The sequence below is a fragment of the Eumetopias jubatus genome, unplaced genomic scaffold, assembly GCF_037043125.1.
Source record: "Eumetopias jubatus isolate StellerSeaLion01/CBP00866 unplaced genomic scaffold, mEumJub1_p1.0 scaffold_10, whole genome shotgun sequence".
In the NCBI taxonomy this organism is placed as follows: domain Eukaryota; kingdom Metazoa; phylum Chordata; class Mammalia; order Carnivora; family Otariidae; genus Eumetopias; species Eumetopias jubatus.
In genome coordinates this window covers 73329846-73357605 of record NW_028274816.1, presented here as the reverse complement: position 1 = coordinate 73357605, position 27760 = coordinate 73329846, and the positions used below count along the sequence as shown (strand labels likewise).

At 52.9% G+C, this 27760-nt stretch overlaps 1 protein-coding gene across 1 annotated transcript; it reads right to left on the bottom strand.

The window, feature by feature from the left end:
* Window positions 1–91: 91 nt before the first annotated feature.
* Window positions 92–27514, bottom strand: ELAC2 (elaC ribonuclease Z 2). Its single transcript, XM_028089066.2, has 24 exons — window positions 27255–27514; window positions 26635–26685; window positions 26429–26499; window positions 25623–25687; window positions 16471–16528; window positions 15711–15779; window positions 14521–14628; window positions 13186–13244; window positions 11047–11105; window positions 10871–10943; window positions 10000–10112; window positions 8576–8671; window positions 7646–7784; window positions 7483–7568; window positions 5811–5929; window positions 4663–4759; window positions 3395–3533; window positions 2879–2917; window positions 2643–2752; window positions 2066–2165; window positions 1869–1989; window positions 1690–1768; window positions 1039–1183; window positions 92–493 (listed from the first exon to the last, which is right to left on the bottom strand). Exons 1-24 carry the CDS (start codon window positions 27485–27487, stop codon window positions 257–259), a joined length of 2466 nt encoding a protein of 821 aa, XP_027944867.2. The 5' UTR covers window positions 27488–27514; the 3' UTR covers window positions 92–256.
* Window positions 27515–27760: the final 246 nt, after the last annotated feature.

Sequence of the window (27760 nt, the reverse complement as noted above, 5' to 3'; positions counted from 1 at the left end):
CTAATTGTCCCTCGTCTTCCATCCAGCAGCCTCACGTCCCGAGGCACCGGCTGTAGGAGGTGTCCAGCAGGGCCACCCCTGTGCGGGGGGGGGGGGGGGGGGGGGGCCCTGGCCAAGACCCAGGTGCACACCCCGCCCCCACACCTTGGTGCCTCTCGGTCGAGCCGAGCCCTCCAGCTCCCACCAGGTCAGGGGAGCCCACACCGTGCCGTGCAGAGAACGCCAGCCTTGCGAGTCCAGGGTCCCTCCCGCGCCCTCACTGGGCCCTGACCTTCTTGCTCTGGGGGTTCTGAGGCTGCTCCGTGAGGGCCCGTTTCTGCAGGCGCGTCCCATCCTCGGGGCCACCCGCCTGCTCCCTGGACAGCAGGGCCGTCCGCGCCAGCCGCACCTCCCGCTTCTCCCTGCGCTCCTCCATCTCCTCGATGTCGCCGGCAAACAGGGCTTTGAGCGGCGCGGTCAGCTTGGGCACTGTCGGGAGGTCCCCGAAGCTGACCTGGAAGGCGAGCCCAGAATCAGGACGTGCGTCCGGGGCCCGGCAGGAGCTGGACGGAGGGGGCCCTCTGCTTGCGGGCAGGCGCCGGCTCCCTCTCGCCCACCTTCATGTCAGCTGACCATAGGGATGAGGCCAGGGAGGGAGGGAGGAAGCCCTCTCAAGAAAGGGGCACAGACTCCCCACTCCTGGCTTAGGAGGCCCCACTGAATGGGCCTCCGGAAAAGAGGCAGCCCAGACTCTGAAAACCAGAGGCACACCCCGGCCCCCACCCTCATTCAGGGAGGCCGGAGGGGCGAGGCTGGCTTCCCCAGCGGGAGAGGGGAGCACACCTGTCTCCCCCAGTCACAGGGCTGGGGAAACGGCGTGGGCCGGAGTCCCCCCATCACTTCCAGCAGCCTGAGGACTCAAGTCTGTCCCGAAGGCCCTGGAGCAGGTGGGCCCGCCGGGGAGCATGGACAGACCCTCCTACCCTCGGCCCTGAGCACCGTACGTAGGGAGCACTGTCTCTGCCCCACCCCACCTCAGCCGGCCCGCGTGGCACAGACCTTCATGTGGTCAAAGGCAATCCCCACTTTCTCGTTGAAGTCGGGGCTGAAGAGCGGCACCTTGGCATAGCGCTGACTGAAGTGGTTCAGCATGGTGAACCCCGCGTTCATCCGCACCCCCACGCCAATCGCCTGGGAGGTAGTGCTGCCAACGGAGGGGCCACGTAAGGCTGATGCCCAAGTGCAGGGAAGACCCCAGCCCCCAGATTTCCCCCGTGCACCCCAGGAAGGCCACCTCTGTCGCCGACACCAACTCTCCTAAGGGCCAGATTCCTCGCTCACGCCCCTAGATGGAGCCCAGGCCGAGCGCTGGCGGGCACACCACCCATCTGTGAGGGCAGCAGAGAAGAGGCAGGTGGCTCCTCACTCGGGGGACACTCTTGTCCCAGCAAAGCCCAAGATCCGCCCCGGGCCCTCCATCCCCTGGCAGTTCCCTGCGTGGCTGACAGCTGATGTCCGCGTATCTGCAATACTCTGAGAAACCCGCCCCAGCTGGCCCCCTGCCCGGACAGCGCTGCAGAAGCAGATGCAGAAACCCCCACGGCCTCGCCGGGAAGCAGGCCGGCCAGCCTCGGGTCACTGGCACTGGAAAGCGCAGTGCATCCCCGCGGGTCAGGGAGCGGGTGACCGCAGCTCAGGGCTCTCCCCTACCTGTGTGTCTTTTCCACGGCCTCCTCCTCCAGGCCGTCTTCCAGCGTGGCCTCGTGTATCAGGAGGGTGGCATCCTTCCCTAGAGGATAAGGAGCACGGCCAGTGGAGCAGAGTGCCCTGCCTGACAAGCGCTGGGCCCGGGGTCCTCGGCCCCTCCCTGGCCTGCTGCCTCTACTTACCCATCTGGACCAGGGCGTCACAGGGCATGGTGTCCCCGGAATAGACCACTTTCCAGCCGGACGTGTGGACCAGCGCGCAGCCGAAGGCATGCTTGCAGTGCCGGACCAGGCAGGTCTGAAACTGAAGCAGCAGGCGAGCGGCTGTGCAGCCGTGCCGTGCCCCGCCCCGCGCCGCCGGCCTGCGGGCGCCCCCTTACCTCTGCCAGGTCACACGCTCCCCGCAGCGAAGCAATCAGCCTTTCAACCGCGGGGCTGGGGACCTCTGCTCCTTTCTGAAGGCACTTGGCGGGAATCAGGCTGTGAGGACACACAAGGGTTACACAGCAAACACGAAAAACGTGATTCAGAGTTCGAGCGTCTGGGGAACCCCAAACTCCTTCTCAGAGAGAAACACAAATCCGTCACCAAGAGAAGAGCAGACAGTTGAAAAGAGCAAACGCAAGCCCCCCTCCAGGCCGTGGCAAGGGACCCGCAAGACAGGAGAGGCCCGCCCTGTGGCAGCCGCCGCTCCAGGGTTTCGTGGAGAATCCCGAGACTAGATCAGAGCTGCAGAGGCGGGGAGCAGACGCAAACGAACGTGCACGGCGGCCGCTGGCCTCTGCCCTGGACAGGAAGCACTCCTTCCCACCGCCGCGCCCCAGGGCCCGGGGAAGGCACACTGGGGCGTGGCCACAGTCGGGGCGTGGCCACAGTCGGGGCCGGGGCATGGTCGGGGGCGGGGCCGGGGCGGGGCGGCGGCGGAGTTGGGGTCTGGATCGCCGTGCTGGCGCCCACCTCACGTGCTGCAGCAGCTGCTGGCACTGGTTGTGGTACAGCTGGAGCCAGGCCTTGAGCTGGGTCGGGGCGACCACCAGCAGCGGGGGACACGGCTTCCCCAGGGACGCCTGAGACAAGGACACCGGAGCCGCTCGAGTCAGCGACAAGAACGGTTCCGGGCGGCAGCAGCACGTTTTGCGAACGTGCAAAAACCACCAAACTCAAATGTCCAGAAGATTGAGGGCCACACTCACCAGAGCCCGTTCTCTCTGCAGCAGAATATTCAGCAAGCCCTGGGGGGCCGGGGGCGGGGTGGAGAAGGGGACACGCGTCAGCCACGGCCAAAGTCGGCTCTCTGCCCGGCGTCCGGGTTCGGGCGTCCTCCTCCCTCCCTATCGGCCGCCATCCCCCAACGCTGCCGTGGGCCGTGTGACCGGGGCGGGGGACCCAGCCGGCCCGGGGACAGCAGGCCTCCCGTCTCCGGCCGAGGTCCCCTCGGAGCAGGCCAGCCGGGGTGAAGGCCAAAGCCCCGCTGCTGCGGGACAGCGGGGCGCACGGAGGGACGAGGCGCCCCCCCCCCCCCCCAGCAGAGCGACTGCACCAGCGAGAGGAAAAGCGGCGCCTGGGGCCGTCTGGGAGGAATGGCAGGAAAGGCAACGGGGGGGGGGGGGTGGGGGCGGTGGGGGGGGTGGGGGGGGTGTGTGCAGGGGTCACGCTGACCGGGTCAGCCCGTGCCCTCCGCTGGGCCCTCATCATCTGCCGCCGCTCACCGTGTGGTGATCCGCGTGCAGGTGGGACACGAACACGGCGGCGAGGGTGCCCAGGACCCTGTCCACCTCATCTCCGTAGTGACGGCACAGCTGCCCGAACGTGCCTTCGCCACAGTCCAGGAGCAGGGACCTGTCGGGGCTGTGGACAAGAGTGACAGTCACTGGTGCGCGGAAAGCCTTCAAGGTCTGGAGGGTTTGCGTTTCTGGAGAAGAGGCGGAAGCGGCTGTGTGCTTCCTACGTCTTCCAGAACCTCTCGTGCTCATTCCGAGAAGCTTCTCTAAACACGAAGGCCATTTCGGACGGCCGAGCTCATTATATGAAGGGACTGATTAGTCAGGGAACCCTGAAACCCCTAAACGTATGCGGAGTCCCCTGAGCCACACAGGTGCTGCTGGCACCCAGTTTGGGGAACGGGATGGCAAAAGCACGTAGCCCTGAGAACACGGGAGATGCGCATGCACCTGCTGCCCTTGTCAAGCCCCCGGGGACGGGCCGGGCTTGCCGAGCCGCTTGACTGCACCCCCTCAGCAGTGAGAGAATGTGTCCCAGACGGTGTATTTCTGCCAGCGGGGTGCACTTGTAAGTGGCGCGTTAGCCTGTTGGCCGCCCTCCACTGCCAGCATCCCAGCTGGCACAGCAAAATTTCAGAGCCAGCCTGCTATACTGCACGGTCTGACTTCCCGCAGATGTGAACACTGCTCGGGGCCTGGACTGACCTCTCTGCAGGCCAGGACACCAGGCAAACCCAAGCGAAGCCCCCAAAACCCACCCAGTCCTGGGGCTGAACCCGAGACAACGCACACACCCAGCAGCTGTCCCCCGCACCGGCAGTCACCAGTCAGGACACAGCCCAACCAGTGGTGTAGGCACCAGCTCATGCTCCGGATCCACCCCTGCCGAGCTGTGGCAACTGGTAACCTCGTAGAAGGTTAGTTTACCGATCAAGGAAATGGGCAATCACTACTTCATAGGATTACTGTGAAAATTCAGCGAGATCATTTCTTAGCAAGGTGCACGGCCTACAGCAGAGTCAGCTGTTTTTGTCAACAGAACAGGGGATGAAGTCTGGTGACTCCCAGAACCTATTAAAGGCATTAACGCCCACTACTCCCCTTCCGGACGCTCCGGCCAAGGTGACAAGCGTACACACTTTGATACGGCTGCATCTTCAAAGTAGCCTGGGCTAGGGGGTGTGGGGGAAGGGGGGTGGGGGGCAGGACGCATGTGCCCCCCCATGGATGGAGGTCTCCTGGGAGAACAGCAGTACCTTACGTTGACAAGCGTGGCACTGACGTTTCGAATCTTCATCGGGATGGCAGAGCCTGTTCCGAGGAAGACGATTTCTGGATATTGGCTTCTTTTCTCTGTGAAAAACACCCGTAAAAGGGTCCATTTGTTTGGATCAGACGTGAGCCAGCATTCAGCCCTGAGAGGGGTAGGTCCAGCCTCCCAGGAGGGGCTAGTCATCCCACCTGGCAGGGGTCCTTCTGAGGCGGGGCCCCCGGCTGTTTGTGGGTAAGTGGCTCTCTGGAAGGCAGAGTGAATAAACCCGGAGCCTTTCCTTCCAGAGACGTGCTCTGAGTCTTTCGCATCACAAAGGGCACTTCTTCAGGCTATGATTCATTTACCGCAAGGGGCTGGCATCAGCCTGGCATCCAGCCCTTACCACCAGACCTGTTCTTCTTACAGGCGCCATAACCACCCTGCTGGGGTGGGGGAACCCTTGGCTTTACAGGGGTGCGAACAGGCTCAGAGGGTCAGCCCTCCAGATGGGAAAAGGCAGAGCCAGGACTGGAGGCCAGGGAGACCTGGTATGTCCCTTCCATGAGAGGCGAGGCTCTACACCAGCCCAGGCTGACTTCTCCGGAGAACCTACTGTTGGGGGGAAGGACCACCTGGCTGCATTAACGCCCCCCACTTTCTAGTCCGGCATTCTCTGCTTCTAGCATTAGTTGAAAAGCAGGCTAGAAAACCCAGCTACTAGAGCAGAGGTCCCCAAGCTCCCCGTAATGACTTTTCCTGATGGGGCAGTGAAAGCCCAGCAAGGTGAGTGACGGGGCCAGACCTGCCGTGGCTCCCTATTAGCCAAGCCAGGACCAGATCCCGAGTCGGCAGAGGCCCGGTACAAAGTTCTTTCCAGGGTCTTGCAGGAGCTCCCAGAACCGTGGCACATGGTGCATGCCCATTATACAAGGGCTGGGCACCATCACCCAACATTCGGATTGAGCTGGTCTTTGGTGGGGAGGGCAGGTGGGCAGGCACAGGCACGGGCGTTTTTGGAGAATAAAGCAGCATGGGGTTATGGAACTAGACCTGGTTAAATGGTGCCAGGCTGTCATTCTCCTTAGCGCTTTGAAACACCCGCAGGAGGGCAGCAACCAGGAGGGGAAGGCGGCTCCGGGGCCTTCTGCTCACCTGCTGGGGCTGGGCCATCCCGCACGGCCTCCCGGTATTCCTGCACGCTTTCCTGGAAATTGGGGAGCTCCAGGGCCTCGGCTATGAATTCATCGGAATTGCAGACAATAACAGCATCCCTGCAGGGAGGACAGCATCTCAGTGACCAAAGCGGGCGAGTGGCCTCAAGCAGACGCCCATCTGCAGAAAGTTCTCCAAATCAAGACTGAAGAGGAAGCAACCCGGGGCAGTTCTGTTCTCCTGCCATGTGGAACCCTTCTCAGCGAAGCGGGGGCCTTGGAGCACGTTCTGAACAGCTTCGGCCCCTCAGGACATCTCAGCTCAGAGTCTGACAACCCTGGCAATACTGACATCCGGCAGGGTCCTGACCTCTGCCTGCCGGATGCCACCAGCACCCCCACGAACATGGGCACAGCTCATCCCCCAAGAACCCTGTGGAAACGCAGGCCCTGATTTGGCGCCTCGGGGATGGAACCCGAGGCTGTTTTCTAGCAAGGCCCCGATGCTACAACATGGCTGGTCCCGGGCAACTCTGAGAGGCCAGCCTCGGATGGGTGGCTCTTCACCCAGACTGGGTGCTCTGCTCACCTGGGAGCTCACACAGCGAGGCCAGGCCCAGCTCCCCAGTTTCTAACGCAGGAGGCCTGGGGCGTGCACTCCGCCCAGGTAAAGGCGAATCTGGGTATCGGCCAGGCTCGTTACTCAAGGTTTGTGAACCGCCGACAGCAGGCTCCAAAATCCCAAGCCCGCATCTGTGGGCCCCAGTCACGCGACCATGTGGTCTCTCAGAAAACCCAGCTACTCAACACCAGAGCCTCCTCATCCAGTTACAACTAAGACGGACACAACGCAGCACACAGGAAGCTTCGACCTGCTCGAGATGCAGATCGGACACATGAGCCACATGGAGGGATTGCTGGCGGGACCGTCCATGGGCAGGGCCTTTCTGGACGTCACGTTCACATTTACCGAGGGCCTCAGAACGGGTCACACCCCAACCCAGCCATCCCACATCTAAGAATCGCTCCAAGGGGATAAGAGTTCCACTCAAGACGCTTACACACTAAACATTTAACGCTTTACATTAAACAATGTTGTTAACAACAACCTAGAAATGACTGAAATGAGCAAAACGTCCCTATGTGGAGAACCCATCAAAGTCTTGTTCCTGAAGGCTACATAATGACTCGGGAAAAGACGGGCCTGTCAGGCCACAGACCCACACACACACTTTTCCAAAAGACTGCATTCCCCATGTGCTCCAATTTAAAAGACAAAATGTTAATGATTCTCTCTTATCTCGGAGGATGGGACCACGGGTGCCTAATCTTCTCCATCAAACACTCGCGTTCTTTGTTGTAAAACAAGAGAAGTGGTATCACCATTATCATGAGGGAAAACGCCTTGAGGAAAGAATAATCGCTGGCCTCTTCTTCCCACCTCAGCCCGGACCAGAGCAGCCGGTTCCGGGACCGGATCTTGCTGGGGAACTCAGCCGCACCGGCTCATTGACTGGTGCTCCAGGCCCCGGCAGAGGCAGGGATGGAGTTCAACACCCAGGACACACACCGCATGGCCCACTCGGGCTGAAACATCTACCGCCTGGCCCTTCGCGAGAAGAGCTTGGCAACCCCCGATCTAGACCCTTCGGTCAGCTCAGAGTCCCACAGACCTCTGCCACTCCCTCCGAGGACGGAGCTGATACTTGAGGAGACATTCGCCCCGGACTGTGGGCACACGGAAGGCAGTGTGTTCCTCCTGGAAGACACAAATCCCACTTGGTGGAGAGAAGGAACAGGCAAGGGGGCGGGCCAGGGGACCGCGGGGGACACTACCTGGCTGTGGGGGATGGCGAGCGGGGGGAAGATGGTGGGGTGGATGAGGCTGAGCTGCGTCTGGATCTTGTGGCTGCGGAGATTGTGGACCGAAGAGCAGCTCTCGTTCAGGACCAGGTGCTGGGTGGCGGGCCCAAACCTACGGCAAAGTGACGGGGCGTTCACAGCGCCCTTTAGGAGGACTCCCACCAAAGGGGTAGTGGTGACACCAGGGGCAAAGAAGGTAGAGGGAAGGGTTCAGAGACACTAAGTGGCGGGTCCAAAAAGACCGGCTGACAGGGTCCCGCTCCTCCGCCTCCAAGCCCAGTGCCCTCTCCAGACCGAAGCGCCTCGGGCTGTGCTGAAGGAGCACACGAAGAACCCAGAAGGCTAGATGTCAGGAGCCTGCAGCCAGGGACTGGGAACGAAGTGGAGTACGGGGCGGAAGAAGAGGCAACACCGTACAGGGATCCTTAAGGACGCGGGCCCTCCAGGGAGGGCAGGCCAAGGGCAGGAGCCTGCGGGGCTCGCGAGGAAGGAGCGGAGGGGGCGCCGAGTTCGGCTCCAACACTCCCTCCCCCCGGCTGCTGAGCTTGGCCAGTGGGGCCCCGAGGAGAAGGCAGGGCGACCCCTTCTCCAGTTACTAGACGCTGGTAGACCTCGCAGGGTGGGTGGCGAGAGGCGAGGGAATGCAATGAGCTGCGGACTCGTCCACACCCCGCCTGTCACTCCCTAACCTGAGGCTCACGGAGAGCGGGCGGCAGGTACTCCTTCGGAGTGGGGAGGATGGCAGGCGGATCCAGCTGGGCCCGACACGAGCCGTCTGCACCAGCGGCACGGGTGTCTGCTCCCCAAACTCACCCCAAGCTCCGGGAGGGCAGGGAGCCCCGGGAGGAAGGGGAGGGAGCACCTCCCGGTGTGAGGGGGATCACGGATGGAAATACGTCCTACCTCTCCATCCACTGCTGGTATCTGGGGTCCGCAAGCACACACTCCGGGGCCATGTGCACCACGAGCGCCACGGGGGCATCGGCATTTCCTTGGTACCTGGGCGGAAGGAAGGAGGAGTGGAGTCGGGCCGTGTACAGCGATGCAGACTCAGAACCACCACAAGCCGTGACCGTGCGGCCAGGGAAGGGCACCACGCGGCTTGCTCTCGACTGCAGGGACCCACAGCCTCCGCGCCCAGGCCAGGCTGTGGCCGGGCTGCTCCCAGAGGTACCTGAGCCCGCAGGGCACCAACCCAGGATCCCTCTAGTCCACAGGCTCTGGGGCTGGCCCCTGGGCCTTCCCACTGAGAGCCCGAGCCTCCTCCTGCCCCCTCCGGGCACAGGGCTCTGACCTGCACAGCAGGACCCAAGCTCTCCCAGCCTGTTCTTGCTCCGGTTCTCCTTTATCCTTCACAGGACCCTTCCCCATGAATCTCTGGCACCTGCAGTCCCACCTTGCCGTCTGCCTTCCAGCAGACCCGAGCCACGGGCGTGGAGAATTAAAATTGTAATTCCGTCTAGAGTTGTCACTTACTAACACACTGAGGTGCTTCCTTCCGGTTCCTCCCCCCAGAAAATACACGCAGTACTTTCTCCCTATCCCTCCCTTCTGCACAAGGGTGACCTGATGACAACACAAAGCCTGCACCACCACGGAACCCGGATTCACCCATTGAGAATAAAGTGCATCTCAGGAAGAGCTTCCAACGCTAACTTAAAAGCGTTATAGCTGCCCAAAAAAGATCTGTTGTGATAAGTGTAATAAAACAGTGCGTGCAAAACAGAAAATACAAATTAGGAACGGAGAAATACACATAGAGTAAACCATTAGGAATGGGAGAGAAACGAAAACAGCGTTTTCGCGGGGGTCAAAGCTCCCCGGGACTGAGGCTGAGCTGCCCGTGGGTCCACTTTCTTGGGTGACGAGAGAGAATGGCACCCGGGCCACCAGAAAAGCAGACCAAAGGTGTGTCCAGACTGAGATTCTGTCCCGTAACACGGGCTCTCAACCAAGACGGTCCCACAGCCTTCAGACCCGCCTACTCAGATTCAATATAGGCAAGCGAAGAAAACTTACTTAGGTAAAAATAACCCAAATAACGATCGGGGTATTAATTAGAACTGAAGAAAGTTCTAGAATTTGTCCTAGACTTTGCACTTTAATGGGCCACTGGTTTTCTAGTCGGCAAGTGGTCTCTGACTTTCGCTCTTTTCTAATTTCACTTCCAAGGCTGCACGCACAAAGCCCACCAGGCAGGAGTCTGGAACTCAGAGCATGGCCTTCCGCAGCCAGGGCTCAGTGCCAGGAGCAGCCACGGGTCAGGCAGACACCCTGACCCTGGTCGATGCCGGCTGGCCTCCCCCCACCCCCAGAGCCCTCATTACCTCTTGAAGGTGGCATTCTCACAGATGGGTTGAATGAATCCTTCGTCCGGACATTCTACCACAACAAAGGCAAGACCAGGGTCCGGAGGAGTACAGATCTCTTCAGGCAAAATCTGCAAAATCACTGGGGTCATGGTTCTCTCCCAGGGCAGAGTCACAGCTCGGCAAACACTGCCTGGCCTTCAAGGCAACGGCCCACCTTACGTATAATCCCTCCTGAACAAGCACAAAGCCAACATGAGGATCACCACCCATGCCCTTGCCGCGCTCTGCTCATGTATGCCCAGGCGGCCGGCTTGCAGAGGGCGTCTCAAACCCAGGGTGACCACGAAACCAGGCGGGACATTCGCGGCGCCCTCAGGTCTGCGGCCACTGGCCCTGACACCCTTAGACGCCGGAGGAAACATCCTGGCTAAGAACACAGTGGCATTCCTTGGGGCCAGGGGCCTAAAACGCATCCCTCGAATGCTAAGGAGATGCTCCGCAGATACATCCAAAGGCAGGCAGCGTGGACAAGCGGGACAAGTCCAGATAAGAGACCCTGCTGCAGGGGCGCCTGGGTGGCTCAGTCGGTTAAGCGTCTGCCTTCAGCTCGGGTCATGTTCCCGGGGTCCTGGGATCGAGCCCCACGTCGGGCTCCCCGCTCGGCGGGGAACCTGCTTCTCCCTCTGCCTCTCCCCCTGCTTGTGCTCTGTCTCTGATAAATAAATAAAGTCGTAAAAAAAAAAAAAAAAAAAAAAGGACCCTGCTGTATCGCTCAGCCCAGTGAAGGAAGGCTGAGCTGTCTTACTTCCCTCAAAGGGGAGGTCTGCACCCGCGCTCCAGGCCCCGGCCGTAACTGCTGAAACGTGGCAAAAACGGGGTGTCTCACCTCTCTGCCCTCGTAAGTGATGCTCTTCCCGGCCTTGACTGCAGCAATGATGGGAGCGATGGCAGCTGTCCCACTGGAAGAAGGGGCCGGCCGGCCGTGAGACGAGGTGCGGCAGGGCCACAGGCGCCCCCACCCCCTCCCCCCGGCCCAACGGCGCGCCCCCCGCCGACACTCACACTGGCAGGCCCAGCTCCTTGGCTTTGAGCACCAGGAAGTTGCCCTTCTTCACATGAAGCTGTGACAAAAAGAACGTGAACACCACCTCAGCGAGGGAGGAAGGGGGCAGCTGGGCTTTACCCAGCCTCCGTCCAAGCACGCCGTTCTGGTTTTACTCCCTCGTGTCGCCTCCCCAATCCTCAAAATGCAGCCCGGGTACTGCTCGGAGGTGAAGTACTCTGTGTTCCATGCTATCTCGCGAAGAAGTCCTCTACTCTGAAATACTCCAGGACTAGAAGCTGAACGATTAAAACACGGGGCCTTACCTCCCCATGTTACCGTCTTATGAATGTAATAAAATTCGATCCATTTCCAAATCAAACAAAAAGGCTCCTTCGTGTGTCCTTGAGGACGAACACCTCTATCCCTCCGTCTTGCACTCGGCGTGCAGGAGCTAACAGGACGTGACCCGACCATGCCGATCCCTGTCCGACTTAATATTGCAGTGACAGGAACAGGGCAATCAAAGCGTGGAGGGTCTTTCCCTGGTGTTTTTCACAAACCTGCAACACGGTGTTGCTTTTACCCTGGAGGAAAGCTGTAATGAACAATCCCCAATACACTATTATGTTACAAGGGCGTACGACAATCCTGCCACAAAACCTCATAATCATCAATCATTCTGTTCCTGAAAATGTGTATTTATGTCATATGTAATAACAAAAAAAAATTGGAAAGCACATAAAATGCTAATAAATTTTTGAGTATTGAATTACATTCGATTTTCATTTTTCTTCCTTAGATCTTTAAAAGGAAATTACTCTTAGGGCAAAGTCTCCGATTTGGATCCTCAAGCCTTACTAGGATTCTAGAATTTTCTGGCGTGGCAAATGCTATCCTAGAGGAGGGATTACAGCCTAAGTGTGTGCATAAAACACAAAGGTGATGAGCTCCAATGACATTTTCAGATGATGACATTAGCAGGGCCTGTTGTGACCCAGCCTTCCCTCCACAGACCCAAATGCGTTTCAGGATGGCAACCAAGTGCCCTAACGTTTCACAGGGACTTGCAGACCTAAGGCAGGCAAAAGCCCTCCCTCTACGATGAGCTGGGCTCAACCCACGAGAAACTGTTCCCACCGAGGGTGCGGGGTGTGTGGAACACGGAGGCGAAGCAGAATGCAGTCCCCAGAGGTCCGGGACAGCCACAGTCTACAGGGGTGCGTGCCCCAGCACACAGAGCACAGGCCATCCTGCCCCACGGCCTCTACTGAGGAAGGCGGGAGGGACCAGAGAAACCTACCTGGAAAATTATTTTGCTGCCGAAAAACTCAGAAACACACAAGGAACAAGCCTACCAACAACCATCCTTCACTTTCATAAAAACTACTACTTAAATAGTGACAGACGGGATACCGGTAATGATCTCGCAGCTAATAATGATTACTGCTGACCTTCCGGAAGGGTTATCCCTGGTGGGTGCGATCATTTGGATAAGAAGTGCAAATATATTTTAAAGTCAACATTACTCCTCAGAAAATAATCACTGCCCACAAAAAGACAACGTAGGGCCTTACCGCAGATGAAAGTGTTCACTGCAGAGAATCAGATTTTAGCGCACAGCCCTGTTAAAACGAGGCCATTCGTCCAATTTTTAAAACACCCTATGGTAATAGAATTTTCACAGAATCGGACCAACTTCAGATTTATGGACACATTACGTTCGATTTTCATTTTTCTTCCTTAGATCTTTAAAAGGAAATTACTCTTAGGGCAAAGTCTCCGATTTGGATCCTCAAGCCTTACTAGGATTCTAGAATTTTCTGGCGTGGCAAATGCTATCCTAGAGGATATCTGGGAATTCTAGATGCCTCTGGGAATGCTAGCCAACATGAAAATGAGCCCAATGCTAGTGGTTGAACAGCTACGGTAAAATGATACAAAGTAAAACAGAGTTGGAGGAGTCTGAACGAAGGCTCAGTTCACCTGAAGGCAAATAAGGCTACCTTTATTTCTCAAGTGCAAGACGGCCAGGCCAGTCGTAGGCAAACATAAACCAGGGGACGTAGGAGCCGCTAGCTTTGAGTCACTGGACGAAAGCTAAGCAAGGGTCACCATCACACACTCACAGAAAGCCCACCGGAGAGACACTTGCTTACCTTACAGACAAAAGCTACAACCAAGGAGGGGTCCCTGCCACTCTTTTTCTGGCCAATACCTGAGAAAAAAACATAGCTGATTGTAACAAGGCAAACAGGAAGGTTTATGGGCTTCACAGACCAATGATCGTCTGAAGTTTAGTTCGGCTTCGTGCCAAATTAAACGGACATGACAGTTTGATACAAAAGCCAAAGGAAACACTGGTGTTCTTTCCCCCGCAGACCTGTTCTTTTTCCTACTCACACCCGAGGTCGGAGTGAATGGAAAACACAAATCGCCAGGGGGAAAAACTTTAGAACTAGCTAGTGAAACATTTAAAAAAAATGACCCATTTTACCCAGATGGGGAGGAGAGAGAAAAAAATAAGTTGTAGCGTGCTTTCTAAACAAGCGAATGCGAAACACCACGAAAGCCAACAGGCCTGCAGAGAAAATGTGGGTGTGGGTCTTCAGCCGGCCATCCCAAGGAACACGGCTCCCGGGGTCAGCCCCTTCTCAGTGGGTCTGCAGCCGGCCATCCCAAGGAACACGGCTCCCAGGGTCAGCCCCTTCTCAGTGGGTCTGCAGCTGGCCATCCCGGGGAGGACAGCTCCTGGGGTCAGCCCTTTCTCAGTCATCAGACAGAAAACAATCCAGGCAGAAGGAGGAATGTTAGCAGCCCTGCCCAACACCAGACCACAGCCCCCGAAGGGGTCCCAGTCCTCCGACACATCTAAGCTTGGGATTTTTAACTCCACTTCTCAGCAGGCTGTCCTTCTGGAAGAGAAGGGGACCAATCCCCTCACTGACCCGACTGGTCGGCTCTGCAGTTTTCTGCATTCGTGAAAAATTCCTTTGCATTAATGAAAAACACAAAAGCCTCTGTAGGAACCAATCTGCCAGACCCTGCCCTCCTCCAGGGAAACTGAACACAAAGTCTGGAGCCCAGCCATGGCTGGGGGTCAGCCCCAGAGCTCTGTACAGCCGTCTTCACGGCAACCCCGCCCCCCCACACTCGCCAAGTCCCACAGCACGCCAAGGAGGACGGACCTGTCTGACACACAGGCTAACAGTGCCAGTTTGGCACATGAAGGGACAGGAGATTAAGAAAACCATTCTCTTGGGCGCCTGGGTGGCTCAGTTGGTTAAGCGACTGCCTCTGGCTCAGGTCATAATGCTGGAGTCCCGGGATTGAATCCCGCATCGGGCTCCCTGCTCAGTGGGGAGCCTGCTTCTCCCTCTGACCCTCCCTTTTCTCATGCTCTCTCTCTCTCATTCTCTCTCAAATAAGTAAAATCTTTAAAAAAAGAAAACCGTTCTCTTGACAGGTGCACTGTTCTGTGTAAACAGCATTACCATCTGGAAGGTGCTGCTCCTTTTCAGCAGATCCGGAATCCAAAGACCGCCCTGGACTGAGTGGTTCTGGACTCTGAGATGACCGGTGTTCTCCACACTTCTGCTCACCTGGTTGGCAGGGAAGACAATCAAACCCCACGCCACAGAGGTGAGCGCCGAGCCAGGGCCCCGCTGTTCCCACCAGTCAGAAGCAGAGCGCCCGCTGAGGCGGCCTGCCTTCTCCTACGACAACTGCAGGCTGGCTGACGCACCAGCACCACCCTCAGAAGACAGACCTAGGCTGAGGGTCACCCAGCCAGCATGGGCCACAGACTCACGGAGAAGCCACCGGTCACGTGCTAGGAAGGGAGGAACAGCGAGGGACGCGAATCAGGCCCGGGGGTCAGCGGGGATCAGGAAGAGAAGACATCAGATCAGGAGCGAGCCAGGCAGGGAGAGTTCTGATGTGACCGGCTGTCTCACTGACCCCCGGGCGCACCTGCCTCTGCTCAAGCAAACCCCCCCCCCCAGCCTCTCTCCTCCACCGGCGCCCTACAAGCTTCATCTCCTGGCCAGGGCCGGACTTCTCTGCCCCTCGCTGGGGGCTCTGATCTGTGTCCCCTCTGCACTTGGCAGGCATCAGAGGAGTATCAAGGAAATGTCCCCAGCGTCCTGTGTTCTCCTCACAACCGGTAAAACCCCGCATGGAGGGTGACTGGCCTGACCCGCCGACTGTGTGTCCCTAAGTCAAAACCACACCATCTGGCTCTGGGGCCTATGAAGGTTCATGAGACCTTCTGACCTGCTCACAACACTTCCATCAGCATTAGTATTTATGGAAAAGGGTTACCAGGGCAAACCTCTCCAGCAACCTCTCTCCCAAGGGGTACTTACATCTGCGGCAAATAAACCCCAAGCAATAAATGTGCACATCCGAGAGCCGTCTATTTTCTGACACTACTTGATTACATAACATCCCAAAGTATAACCATGATCATTACCTAGGGGCTAAGCGTGTCTGTAAGATTATAAACTCCCTAAGGGCAGGAACCCTGTCTTAATTTCTCAGCTAAATTTCCTAATCATATTCAGAAACACAAAACTGGGTACACAGCGCCAACATTCCAGCCGTTTCTATCTTTACCCCACATTTTCCTTGCCTGGAACCTGCAGCCCTCCCTCCTGCTAGGAAATGGGACTTGTGCACTCACTGTATATGGGGATCTGGAAGACAGTCATGGTGTCATCCTTGTATTCTGGTGCCGAGTGGGGCCGCACAGCTGCATGAGAAAGACCAAGGACAGTGACCACACTGGACAAACACACTGGGGAAAAATGAGCTTTCCAGATCACCAACCACAAGCAACTGATTTACCTTGGAAGTTGGCTGGGAATCTACACTAAACCCAGAATCTCTGAATAAATGACAATTTTTAGGAAAGAAACACCCATATATTTTCATCGGCTATTAATATCTACTACATTAAAAATAAAACACATAATAGGATCACTGCCTGTTAAAAAATAAAAAAAAAAAACAATTCTCAAATTTAAGAGGCGTAAGTTAACACACAGCATTGTGAGGCCAGGGAATCGGCCATCTCAACTGTAAGAACGGGAATTCAATTTGAAGTAAAACATTAGTGTTTCTATTGAAGAGGCACACTGACAAGCCAGGGAGGCAGGACGGGGCCCTGCTGGCCTCCTTGGTTAGGCCTCTCCCCAGGAAGAGGCCACGTGCCTCCCAGCACCGCTGGAGCAATTCGACTGAGAACCATCTGTAAACTATATCTGGGGGCATGACGTGGGGGCACAGGAATTGCAACAGGCACTATTTTCAAAATTCATCTCATTGATGAAGCATTTGATGTTAAGGCTTAATTTAGTCCAAGTTCTATGGATTCTAGTTTGGGAGACTGGGGCATATATAAGAAAGAAATGGCAGATGGTGAGTCAGACTGAGGAACATACCCAGGTCTATTCCTTTCAATGGACCAGAAAATATCTTGATAGCTTCTAGGTATTTTTCCTACAAAAGACAAAGAAACCAGCAGTTACGGCTGTACTAAAGGCAGAATGCAGCTACACGGCAGCACGTGAGAATTATCAAAGGGCATCAACATAGGGGCGCCTGGGTGGCTCGGTCAGTTGAGTGTCCGACTTGATTTCAGCTCCGGTCGTGATTTCAGGGTCCTGAGATCAAGCCCTGCATTGGGCTCTGTGCTCAGCAGGGAATCTGCTTGAGATTCTCTCTCGCTCTCTTTCTCTCTCTCCCCCCGTCTACCACTCCCCCCACTCACCCACACATGCTCGTACTCTCTAAAATAAATAAGTAAAATCTGTAAAAGTACTCATAAAGGAAAAAAAATCAGTATTTTACTCTCTTTTTTAAAAAGTTAGTAGATGGGGTGCTTGGGTGGCTCAATCAGTTAAACGTCTGCCTTGGGCTCAGGTCATGATCCCAGGGTCCTGGGATTGAGCCCTACATCGGGCTCCCTGCTTGGCAGGAAGCCTGCTTCTCCCTCTCCCACTCCCCCTGCTTGTGTTCCCTCTCTCGCTGTGTCTCTATCAAATAAATAAATAAATAAAATCTTAAAGAAAAAAAACTTTGAAGATGTTAGTAGTTTATTTTGTCCCCCCACCAGCTTTATTGAAATGTAATTGACACATAATACTGTGTAAGCTTAAGCTGCACAAGATGATGATTTAAGTCTATGTTGCAAAATGACTACCACCATGTGGCTAACATTCATCACCTCAGTTATAAATACATCTTTTTTTTTAAAGATTTTATTTATTTGACAGAGAGACACAGCGAGAGAGGGAAAACCAGCAGGGGGAGCTGGAGAGGGAGAAGCAGGCTTCCCGCCAAGCAGGGAGCCCAATGCAGGACTCGATCCCAGGACCCCGGGACCATGACCTGAGCCGAAGGCAGACACCCAAAGACTGAGCCACTCAGGTGCCCATAAATAAATCTTAAAAAAAGAGGGGGGGAGGCATCAACATGAACTTTAGCACTTTGAACCACCTTTACAAATATTTAGTGTCCACTATATACCAGGTTCCAAGGGTTTAGCAGGGGACACGGTCGCCGCCCTCGTGAAACTTAAAATCCAGTGGCGAAAGAACTGAAACAAATGAGCATGGACAACTGGGTAGCAGCAGTTGTGCTAACGATCTGCAAGAAGCTGGAGAGAAGGGAGCAAGATGGCGGAGGAGTGGGAGACCTGGATTTCATCTGGTCTCAGGAATTCAGCTGAATGGGGATCAAACCATTCGGAACACCTACTAACTCAACAGGAGATCAAAGAAATGAGTAGCAACAACGCTCTTAACAGAAAAGCAACCACTTTCTGAAGGTAGGCCGTGCGGAGAAGTGAATCCGAGGCGATATTCGGGAGGATAGACGGCGGGGGAGGGGGCCTCCGTCGGCCGCTTCTGGCAAGTGCTAGAGCCGCGGAGCACAAAATCGGACCTTTTAGAAGCCGGCTCCGCTGAGGGACGTCGCTGCAGTGGCTAAGCAGGGGGTGGAACCCTCGCGGGACAGTGTGGTCTCAGGACCCTCGGGGTCACAGAAAGACCGGGGGTGCCTGAGTGCGCCAGAGCTCCCAGGTATCGGAGCGGGGAAGCCGGCTGCAGAGACGGAGCCGAGGCGCGGGCTCTCAGCTCGGGGTGGCCATAAACTGTGATCCGCGGCCCAGTCGGGCCACTGCTCCTCCAGCAGGGACCCAACAAGCAGCAGAGCCGGGGAGACTCCCCATCCTCCCCTGGGAGGAGCGGCGCGGGAGCGCACCGCGGGGATCTGCTGGGTTTGGAGACTCCACACGGGGTCGGGTGCCAGAGATAGCAACGCTCGGTCACAGGCCGGGTGAGCACGGAGTGCGGCCGGAGACCGGGGACACGGGAGTGACTGCTTTTCTCTGGGGCCGCACTGAGGAGCGGGGCCCCAAGTTCTTGCCTCCTGTGGGGCGGAGATTGGGAGGCCACCATTTTCACCCTGGTCCTCCAAAGCTGTACCGAGAGCTTGCAGGGAACAAAAGCTCCTGAGAGCAAACCCGAGCAGCTTGCTTAGCCCGGACCGACAAGGGCAGGGCAATTCCGCCTCCGGCAAAGACATTTGAGAACCACGGCAACAGGCCCCGCCCCCAGAAGATCAGCAGGAACAGCCACCAAAACCCAAGTTTACCGATCAATGAGAACGGGAGAACTCCAGCGCTAGGGGAATACTGCACATAGAATTCATGGCTTTTTTACCATGATTCATTAGTCTTTCACAGGTAATTTTTTTAACTTTTTTTGAATTTTCTTTTTCCCTTTTGCAACCAACATCTTATAAATCCCTTTTTTAGAAAAAAATTATTTTTCCTTTTTAGAGTCATATTCTATCCCTTCATGGGTTACCCTTATTTTTGGCATATATATATAAGCTGTTCTCTCTTTAAAATTTTGAGATAGTTTCTGCTAACATATCAAAATATACCCTAAATCTCTAGTGTATGGCTTTGTTCTAGTCTCCTCCCTGATCACATTCTCTCCCCTTTTTCCTTTCTTTTTTTTTAAATCCTCTTCTTTTTTCAAACACCTTATCAATGCCTTTTTAAAATTTTTTTATAATTTTCATCTTTACAGTCATATTCCATCCCTTCATCATATCAACCCTTATTTTGTACATATTTAAGTCTTCCTTTAAAATTTTAGGAGGCACTTTCTTCTAACATACCAAAATACACCCAAAATCTAGTGTGTGGCACTGATCTATGCACCAGCCTGATCATATTTGATCATATTCTGTTTTTGTTTTGTTCTGTTTTTGTTCGTCTTTATCTTTTTCTTTTTCCTTTCTCTTTCTTTTTCCTTTTTTTTCCCCTGGGTTCAGCTCTTTTCTGATTTGTTTAGAGTATATTTTCTGGGGATGTTGTTAACCTCTTAGCATTCTGTTCTCTCATTCATCTATTCTCCTCTGAACAAAAATGACAAGACGAAAAAAATCACCTCAACAAAAATAACAAGAGGTAGTACCGTCTGCCAGGGACCTACTCAATATGGACATTAGTACGATGTCGGACCTAGAGTTCAGAATCATGATTTTAAAGATACTAGCTGGGCTTGAAAAAAGCGTGGAAGTTATTAGAGAAACCCTTTCTGGAGAAATAAAAGAACTAAAATCTAACCAAGTCAGAATCAAAAAGGCTATTAATGAGCTGCAATCAAAAACGGGGGTACTAACTGCTAGGATAAATGAGGCAGAGGAGAGAATCACCGATATAGAAGACCAAATGATGGAAAATAAAGAAGCTGAGAAAAAGACAAACAACTACTGGATCACGAGGGCAGAATTCGAGAGATAAGCGATACCATAAGACGAAACAGCATTAGAATAATTGGGATCCCAGAAGAAGAAGAGAGAGAGGGGCAGAAGGTATATTGGAGCAAATTATAGCAGAGAACTTCCCTAATGTGGGGAAGGAAACAGGCATCAAAATCCAGGAGGCACAGAGAACCCCTCTCAAAATCAATAAAAATAGGTCAACACCCGACATCTAATAGTAAAACTTACAAGTCTCAGAGACAAAGAGAAAATCTTGAAAGCAGCTGGGGAGAAGAGATATGTAACCTATAATGGTAGAAACGTTAGACTGGCAACAGACCTAATCCACAGAGACCTGGCAGGCCAGAAAGGACTGGCATGATATCTTCAGAGCACTAAATGAGAAAAATATGCAGCCAAGAATACTATATCCAGCTAGGCTGTAATAGAAGGAGAGGTAAAAAGTTTCCAGGACAAACAAAAACTAAAGGAATTTGCAAACACGAAACCAGCCCTACAAGAAATATTGAAAGGGGTCCTCTAAGCAAAGAGAGAGCCTAAAAGCAGCATAGACCAGAAAGGAACACAGACAATATACAGTAACCGTCACCTTACAGGCAATACAATGCCACTAAATTCATACCTTTCGATAGTTACCCTGAATGTAAATGGGCTCAATGCCCCAATCAAAAGACACAGGCTATCAGATTGGATTAAAAAACAAGACCCATCAATATGCTGTCTGCAAGAGACCCATTTTAGACCCAAAGACACCCCCAGATTGAAAGTGAGGGGGTGGAAAACCATTTACCATGCTAATGGACACCAAAAGAAAGCTGGGGTGGCAATCTTTATATCAGACAAATTAGATTTTAAAACAAAGACTGTAATAAGAGATGAAGAAGGACACTATGTCCTACTTAAAGGGTCTATAAAACAAGAAGATCTAGCAATTGTAAATATCTATGCCCCTAATGTGGGAGCAGCCAATTATTTAAGGCAATTAATAACAAAAGCAAAGAAACACATTGACAAAAATACAATAAGAGTGGGGGACTTTCACCCCCGACTGAAATGGACAGATCATCTAAGCAAAAGATCAACAAGGAAATAAAGACTTTAAATGACACACTGGACCAAATGGACTTCACAGACATATGCAGAACATTCCATCCCAAAGCAACGGAATACACATTCTTCTCTAGCGCCCATGGAACATTCTCCAGAATTGATCACATCCTAGGTCACAAATCAGGTCTCAACCGGTACCAAAAGATTGGGATTATTCCCTGCATATTTTCAGACCACAATGCTTTGAAACTAGAACTCAATCACAAGAGGAAAGTCGGAAAGAACTCAAATACATGGAGGCTAAAGAGCATCCTACTAAAGAATGAATGGGTCAACCAGGAAATTAAAGAAAAATTTAAAAAATTCATGGAAACCAATGAAAATGAAAACACAACTGTTCAAAATCTTTGGGATACAGCAAAGGCAGTCCTGAGAGGAAAGTATATAGCAATACCAGCCTTTCTCAAGAAACAAGAAAGGTCTCAAATACACAACCTAACCCTACACCTAAAGGAGCTGGAGAAAGAACAGCAAATAAAGCCTAAACCCAGCAAGAGAAGAGAAATACTAAAGATCAGAGAAGAAATCAATGAACTAGAAACCAAAAGAACAGTAGAACAAATCAACAAAACCAGGAGCTGGTTCTTTGAAAGAATTAACAAGATTGATCAACCCCTGGCCAGATTTATCAAAAAGAAAAGAGAAATGACCCAAATCATCAAAATCATGAATGAAAGAGGAGCGATCACAACCAACACCAAAGAAATACAAACAATTATAAGAACATATTATGAGCAACTCTATGCCAGCAAATTAGATAACCTGGAAGAAATGGGTGCATTCCTAGAGATGTATCAACTACCAAAATTGAACCAGGAAGAAATAGAAATCCTGAACAGACCTATAACCAGTAAGGAAATTGAAGCAGTCATCCAAAATCTCCCAACAAACAAAAGCCCAGGGCCAGATGGCTTCCCAGGGGAATTCTACCAAACATTTCAAGAAGAATTAATACCTATTCTGAAACTATTCCAAAAAATAGAAATGGAAGGAAAACTTCCAAACTCATTTTATGAGGCCACCATTACCTTGATCCCAAAACCAAAGACCCCATCCAAAAGCAGAATTACAGACCAATATCCTTGATGAACATGGACGCAAAAATTCTAACCAAAATACTAGCCAGGAGGATCCAACAATACATTAAAAGGATTCTTCACCATGACCAAGTGGGATTTATCCCTGGGCTGCAAGGTTGGTTCAATGTTCGCAAATCAATCAACATGATACAATACATTAACAAAAGAAAGAACAAGAATCATGATCCTCTCAATAGATGCAGAAAAATCACTTGACAAAGTACAGCATCCTTTCTCGATCAAAACTCTTCAGAGTATAGGGATAGAGGGTACATACCTCAATATCATAAAAGCCATCTATGAAAAACCTACAGGGAATATCATTCTCAATGGGGAAAAACTGAGAGCTTTCCCTCTAAGGTCAGGAACGTGGCAGGGATGTCCACTGTCACCACTGCTATTCAACATAGTATTAGAAGTCCTAGCCACAGCAATCAGACAACAAAAAGAAATCAAAGGCATCCAAATCGGCAAAGAGGAAGTCAAACTCTCACTCTTTGCAGATGATAGGATACTTTATGTGGAAAACCCAAAAGACTCCACCCCAAAACTGCTAGAACTCCTACAGGAATTCAGTCAAGTGGCAGAATATAAAATCAATGCACAGAAATCAGTGGCATTCCTATACACCAACAAGAAGACAGAAGAGAGACAAATTAAGGAGTCGATCCCATTTACAACTGCACCCAAAACCATAGGATACCCAGGAATAAATCTAACCAAAGAGGCAAAGGATCTGTACTCAGTAAAGTATAAAATACTCATGAAAGAAATTGAAGAAGACACAAGGAAATGGAAAAACGTTCCATGCTCATGGATTGGAAGAACAAACATTGTGAAGATGTCAATGCTACCTAGAGCAATGTACACATTCAGTGCAATCCCCATCAAAATACCATCCACTTTTTTCAAAGAAATGGAACAAAGAATCCTAAAATTTGTATGGAACCAGAAGAGACCCTGAATAGCCAGAGGAATATTGAAAAAGAAAAGCAAAGCTGGTGGCATCACAATTCCGACTTCCAGCTCTATTACAAAGCTGTCATCATCAAGACAGTATGGTACTGGCACAAAAACAGACACATAGATCAATGGAACAGAATAGAGAGCCCAGAAATGGACCCTCAACTCTGTGGCCAACTAATCTTTGACAAAGCAGGAAAGAATGTCCAAGGGAGAAAAGACAGTCTCTTCAACAAATGGTGTTGGGAAAATTGGACAGCCACATGCAGAAGAATGAAACTGGACCATTTCCTTACACCATACACAAAAATAGACTCCAAATGGTTGAAAGACCTACACGTGAGACAGAAGTCCATCAAAATCCTAAAGGAGAACACCGGTAGCAAGCTCTTCAACCTCAGCCGCAGCAACTTCTTCCTAGAAACATCGCCAAAGGCAAAGGAAGCAAGGGCAAAAATGAACTATTGGGATTTCATCAAGATAAAAAGCTTTTGCACAGCAAAAGAAACAGTCCCCAAAACCAAAAGACAACCGACAGAATGGGAGAAAATAGTTGCAAATGACCTATCAGATAAAGGGCTAGTATCCAAAATCTATAAAGAACTTATCAAACTCAACACCCAACGAACAAATAATCCAATCAAGAAATGGGCAGAAGACATGAACAGCCATTTTTGCAAAGAAGACATCCATATGCCCAAGAGACACATGAAAAAGTGCTCAACATCGCTCGGCATCCGGGAAATCCAAATGAAAACCTCAATGAGATACCACCTCACACCAGTCAGAATGGCTAAAATTAACAAGTCAGGAAACGACAGATGTTGGCGGGGATGCGGAGTAAAGGGAACCCTCCTACACTGTTGGTTCGAATGCAAGCTGGTGCAACCATTCTGGAAAACAGTATGGAGGTTCCTCAAAAAGTTGAAAATAGAGCTACCCTACGATCCAGCAATGGCACTACTAGGTATTTACCACAAAGATACAAATGTAGGGATCCGAAGGGGTACGTGCACCCCAATGTTTATAGCAGCAATGTCCGCAATAGCCAAACTGTGGAAAGAGCCAAGATGTCCATCGACAGATGAATGGATAAAGAAGCAGTGGTATATATATATACAATGGAATATTATGCAGCCATCAAAAGGAATGAGATCTTGCCATTTGCAATGACATGGATGGAACTGGAGGGTGTTATGCTGAGTGAAATAAGTCAATCAGAGAAAGACATGTATCATATGACCTCACTGATATGAGGAATTCTTAATCTCAGGAAACAAAGGGAGGGTTGCTGGAGTGGTGGGGGGTGGGAGGGATGGGGTGGCTGGGTGATAGACATTGGGGAGGGTATGTGCTATGGTGATCGCTGTGAACTGTGCAAGACTGTTGAATCACAGATCTGTACCTCTGAAAAAAATAATGCAATATATGTTAAGAAAAATAAAGATAGCAGGAGTGGAAGAATGAAGGGCAGTAAATCGGAGGGGGAGACGAACCATGAGAGATGATGGAGTCTGAAAAACAAACTGAGGGTTCTAGAGAGGAGGGGTGTGGGGGGATGGGTTATCAAAAAAAAAAAAAAAGAAAAAATATAAAAATAAAAAGAAGGTGGAGAGACACAGGGGCCGCGGTGGCACCTGTCTGGAGATTCAGGCAGGTTCCTGCGTGGCATGTCCTTCCAGTGGAGCCCTGAAGGCTCAGAAGCAAAGCCATGGGATGGGAAGGGGCTTAGGGAAGGGCCGAGAGTGGCCCACGGAGCTCCGGCGGGGAGACTGGAGACAGATGCCGAGCGCAGGCAGGGGCCCAGGGCCCACAGGGCTCGCAGGCCCGATAATGGTGTTCTTGCAGCACTGCAGAGAAGCCCCAAGGGTTCTGGGTGTGACACACGTACATGTATGCCCCAGAGGTTCCTCTGGCTAGTGTTGCAGGGGGAGGGATATGCAGCTGTCATAGTAGACGGGGAAGGCTTCACAGAGGAGACAAATGGGTGGATTTGAGGCACTATTTTAGAGACAAAATGAACAGGCCTTGGTGACTGGTTACCTTTCACCTTTCTTTTTAAATATATTATTTATTTAAGACAGAGAAGGAGACTCCCTGCTGAGCAGGAAGCCCCGATGCAGGGCTCGATCCCAGGACCTTGGGATCATGACCTGAGCCAAGGGCAGATGCTTAACCCACTGAGCCACCCAGGCGCCCACCTTTCACCTTACCAAGTGGGAAATGAATTGTCAGCCAGCAGTGTAAACAATGTGCACACAGCTTCTCAACATTGTTCAGAAGCTGTTCTGGAAGATATAAAGAGGTCTGAAATGTAATAAAAATAAATGCTAACATTCCCTGTGGGCCTCCTTGGTGCCCAACATGTAATAAGTTGGTTCGGTGTTATGTGTATTTCGTGTAATTCTTAGCAACTTTATGGAATTCGCAGGCATCTCACAGATGAATGACTGAGGCTCTAAAAGGTAAAGGAACTGGTGCAAGATCGTACAGTTAATCCGGCTTTGGACTCTTTAATTTCAAAGGCTCCACCACCTGTTAACTCTGTAGGACCAAAGACGAATTTGCAGAAATAGAAATGCTTGTCACTAACACGAAAAAAGGAGGGGTCGGCTCTGAAAGCTGAGTCAGGAGGGACTCACCAGTTGTGGGGGTCCAGAAAGCACACACTTTGGGAGCCCGGTTTCCTTTAGGGTAAGAATCATTCCTGGAAGCAGAAAGAACATCAGCTGTCTCATCATGGTGCTGTGCAGCTGCCACCAGGAGGCCGACTCCGTACTTAACCAGCTACATCTGTACTTGTCCTCATTCCTGTTTCTGCACAGTGATCACGGGCCCTGGGCAGAAGTGACTCCTGCTGGAGGTGTAGGGGACACCAGATATTCCTCAGATGCCTCCAGAATGGGCAGGGCTGAGATTGGGGCAAGGCAGTGAGGCACCCGGGATGCAAAATCACACCAAATGATGGGACGCCCTTAAATTCTGTCACCTAGACCCCTCACTGCCTCGCACTGCAGGGTCTCAGCTCTGAGAACGGGAAGGGCTCAACGCTGCACTCCCTCCTATCCATGTCACAAAGCTTATGGACTTTGGCAGCGACACAATCTTGACCTTCCTCATTGGTGGGCATGCATAATGGGGTAATCCGGAGAGTGGGTATGTGCGTGTGGCGGCGAGAGTCTCAGTGGTAAATGCGTGTCCTGTAACCAACACCCACTATATCCTCCAGTTTACTGGCACGTATCTCCAGTCCAGCAACTCAATAAACAGAGTAGATGACAATGCTTGGAAGCAGCATTCATGTCCAAATCTGTCCTTTTGAGTCACAGCTTTCCAAGCTGCAGCTGACAGGGCAAGCATAGAAAGAATTCCAGCTCCCCTGGACTTGGAAGATGGGGGGTGGGGGGGACAAGGCAGGAGCCTCTGACCTCAAAAAGAATATACTTACCACACAACCCCCCCACATTACACCAGTGCATTCGGGTCAGGAATATGTTATCCAAACGAGCCACCTTCAACCTAAGAATGACAAAACATTTGAGCAGGACCGAACAGGTCGACCAAGGACCCTCTCTTCTGCTTTAAAAACACTGTCTCTCCCCGTGGAGAAGCCCCCATGAGCATCTCCACCCCAAAAGAAAATGGTTGACTCACTTGTGCTCCTGCATGAGCCTCTGGACGCCTTCTCCACAGTTGAAGAGGTACCTACAGGACAAACATTAGGCAAGATACTCAGCAGATGTGACTCTGTGAAATTTCTGCTGCGGTTTTAGATGCTCTGTTGTACGCTACAGAAAACAAACAAAAAACACCAAAAAACAAAACAAAACAAAAACTCACGTTGGGCTACTGGGCTGCATTTCTGGCGTGAGGATGCTGCTGGTGAGCCCTCCCTGGGAGAGGCCAGCAGGGTACTGGGGGCCTAACAGGCTAGTGCTGGGGTAACGTGGGTCCTTTCCCCCATCACCTCCTCACCTGACCTGATACCCCACACGCCAACCATGAGGTCCCGGTCTTGGGGCGCACGGGAGGGAATGCGGCTCAAAGTGTGTCAAGTGGGGCCTCGGGACCCCAGGCTGGAAAGGGGACGCTCACACCCAAGTCTGGGGCTCCTCCGGGGCTCCCGGGAACTCCACGGGCGTGTGATGTAAGGAATCGGGGAGCCCCCACCACCCCCCCGAGGGTCCAACGTCGGCTGCAGCAGCGGAATCCCACACGAGTGACACGTGGGGGACCCCGGCGCGCAGCACGCGGGCCGGGCGGGGCGCACTGACCGGTTATACTCGGAAAACACGTAGAGCGCCGCGCCCACATCCCGGCCGCCGGCCGCCACCACCTGCAGGTACACGGTGTTCGGGCCCCCGGGCTCCCACGCCGCGCCGCGCTTCTCCCGCGTGCGCAGGTGCCGCAGCGGGTCCTTGGGCGGCCGCTGGCGGCGGGCGGGTCCCTGCGACATGGCGCGCCCGGCCGCGGAGCGCAACAACAGCACAGAACGGAGAGCCCACATGCACCAGCCTCCTTCCCAACGCGCCGGGTGACCTGGCTCCTCATGCCCCACGCCCCGCCCCTCCGCCCCGCGTGGCGGGCCCAGCCAATCAGCGCTCCGCGAGCCGAGCTGCCCGCCTACGCGAGGCCGCGCGTCCAATAGAGAGGAGCCTTGCCCCTCGCGACCTGTCAATTGGCGACGACCATAGAGTAGGCGCAGGCTAGAGGGCCCCAGACGACCTTGTCCCTTGCTTCCTTCCGGCTTTCCCTGGTGTCGATTCTTTCCGGAAACTCC

Excerpts from the sequence above, each read along its gene's own strand:
- ELAC2 (XM_028089066.2), bottom strand. The coding sequence starts at position 27,487 with ATGTGGGCTCTCCGTTCTGTGCTGTTGTTGCGCTCCGCGGCCGGGCGC. Across the intron at positions 26,500-26,634 it reads AGGCTCATGCAGGAGCACAA|GTTGAAGGTGGCTCGTTTGG; the intron begins GTGAGTCAACCA and ends TGTCATTCTTAG. Across the intron at positions 15,780-16,470 it reads ATTGAAAGGAATAGACCTGG|CTGTGCGGCCCCACTCGGCA; the intron begins GTATGTTCCTCA and ends TTTCTCATGCAG.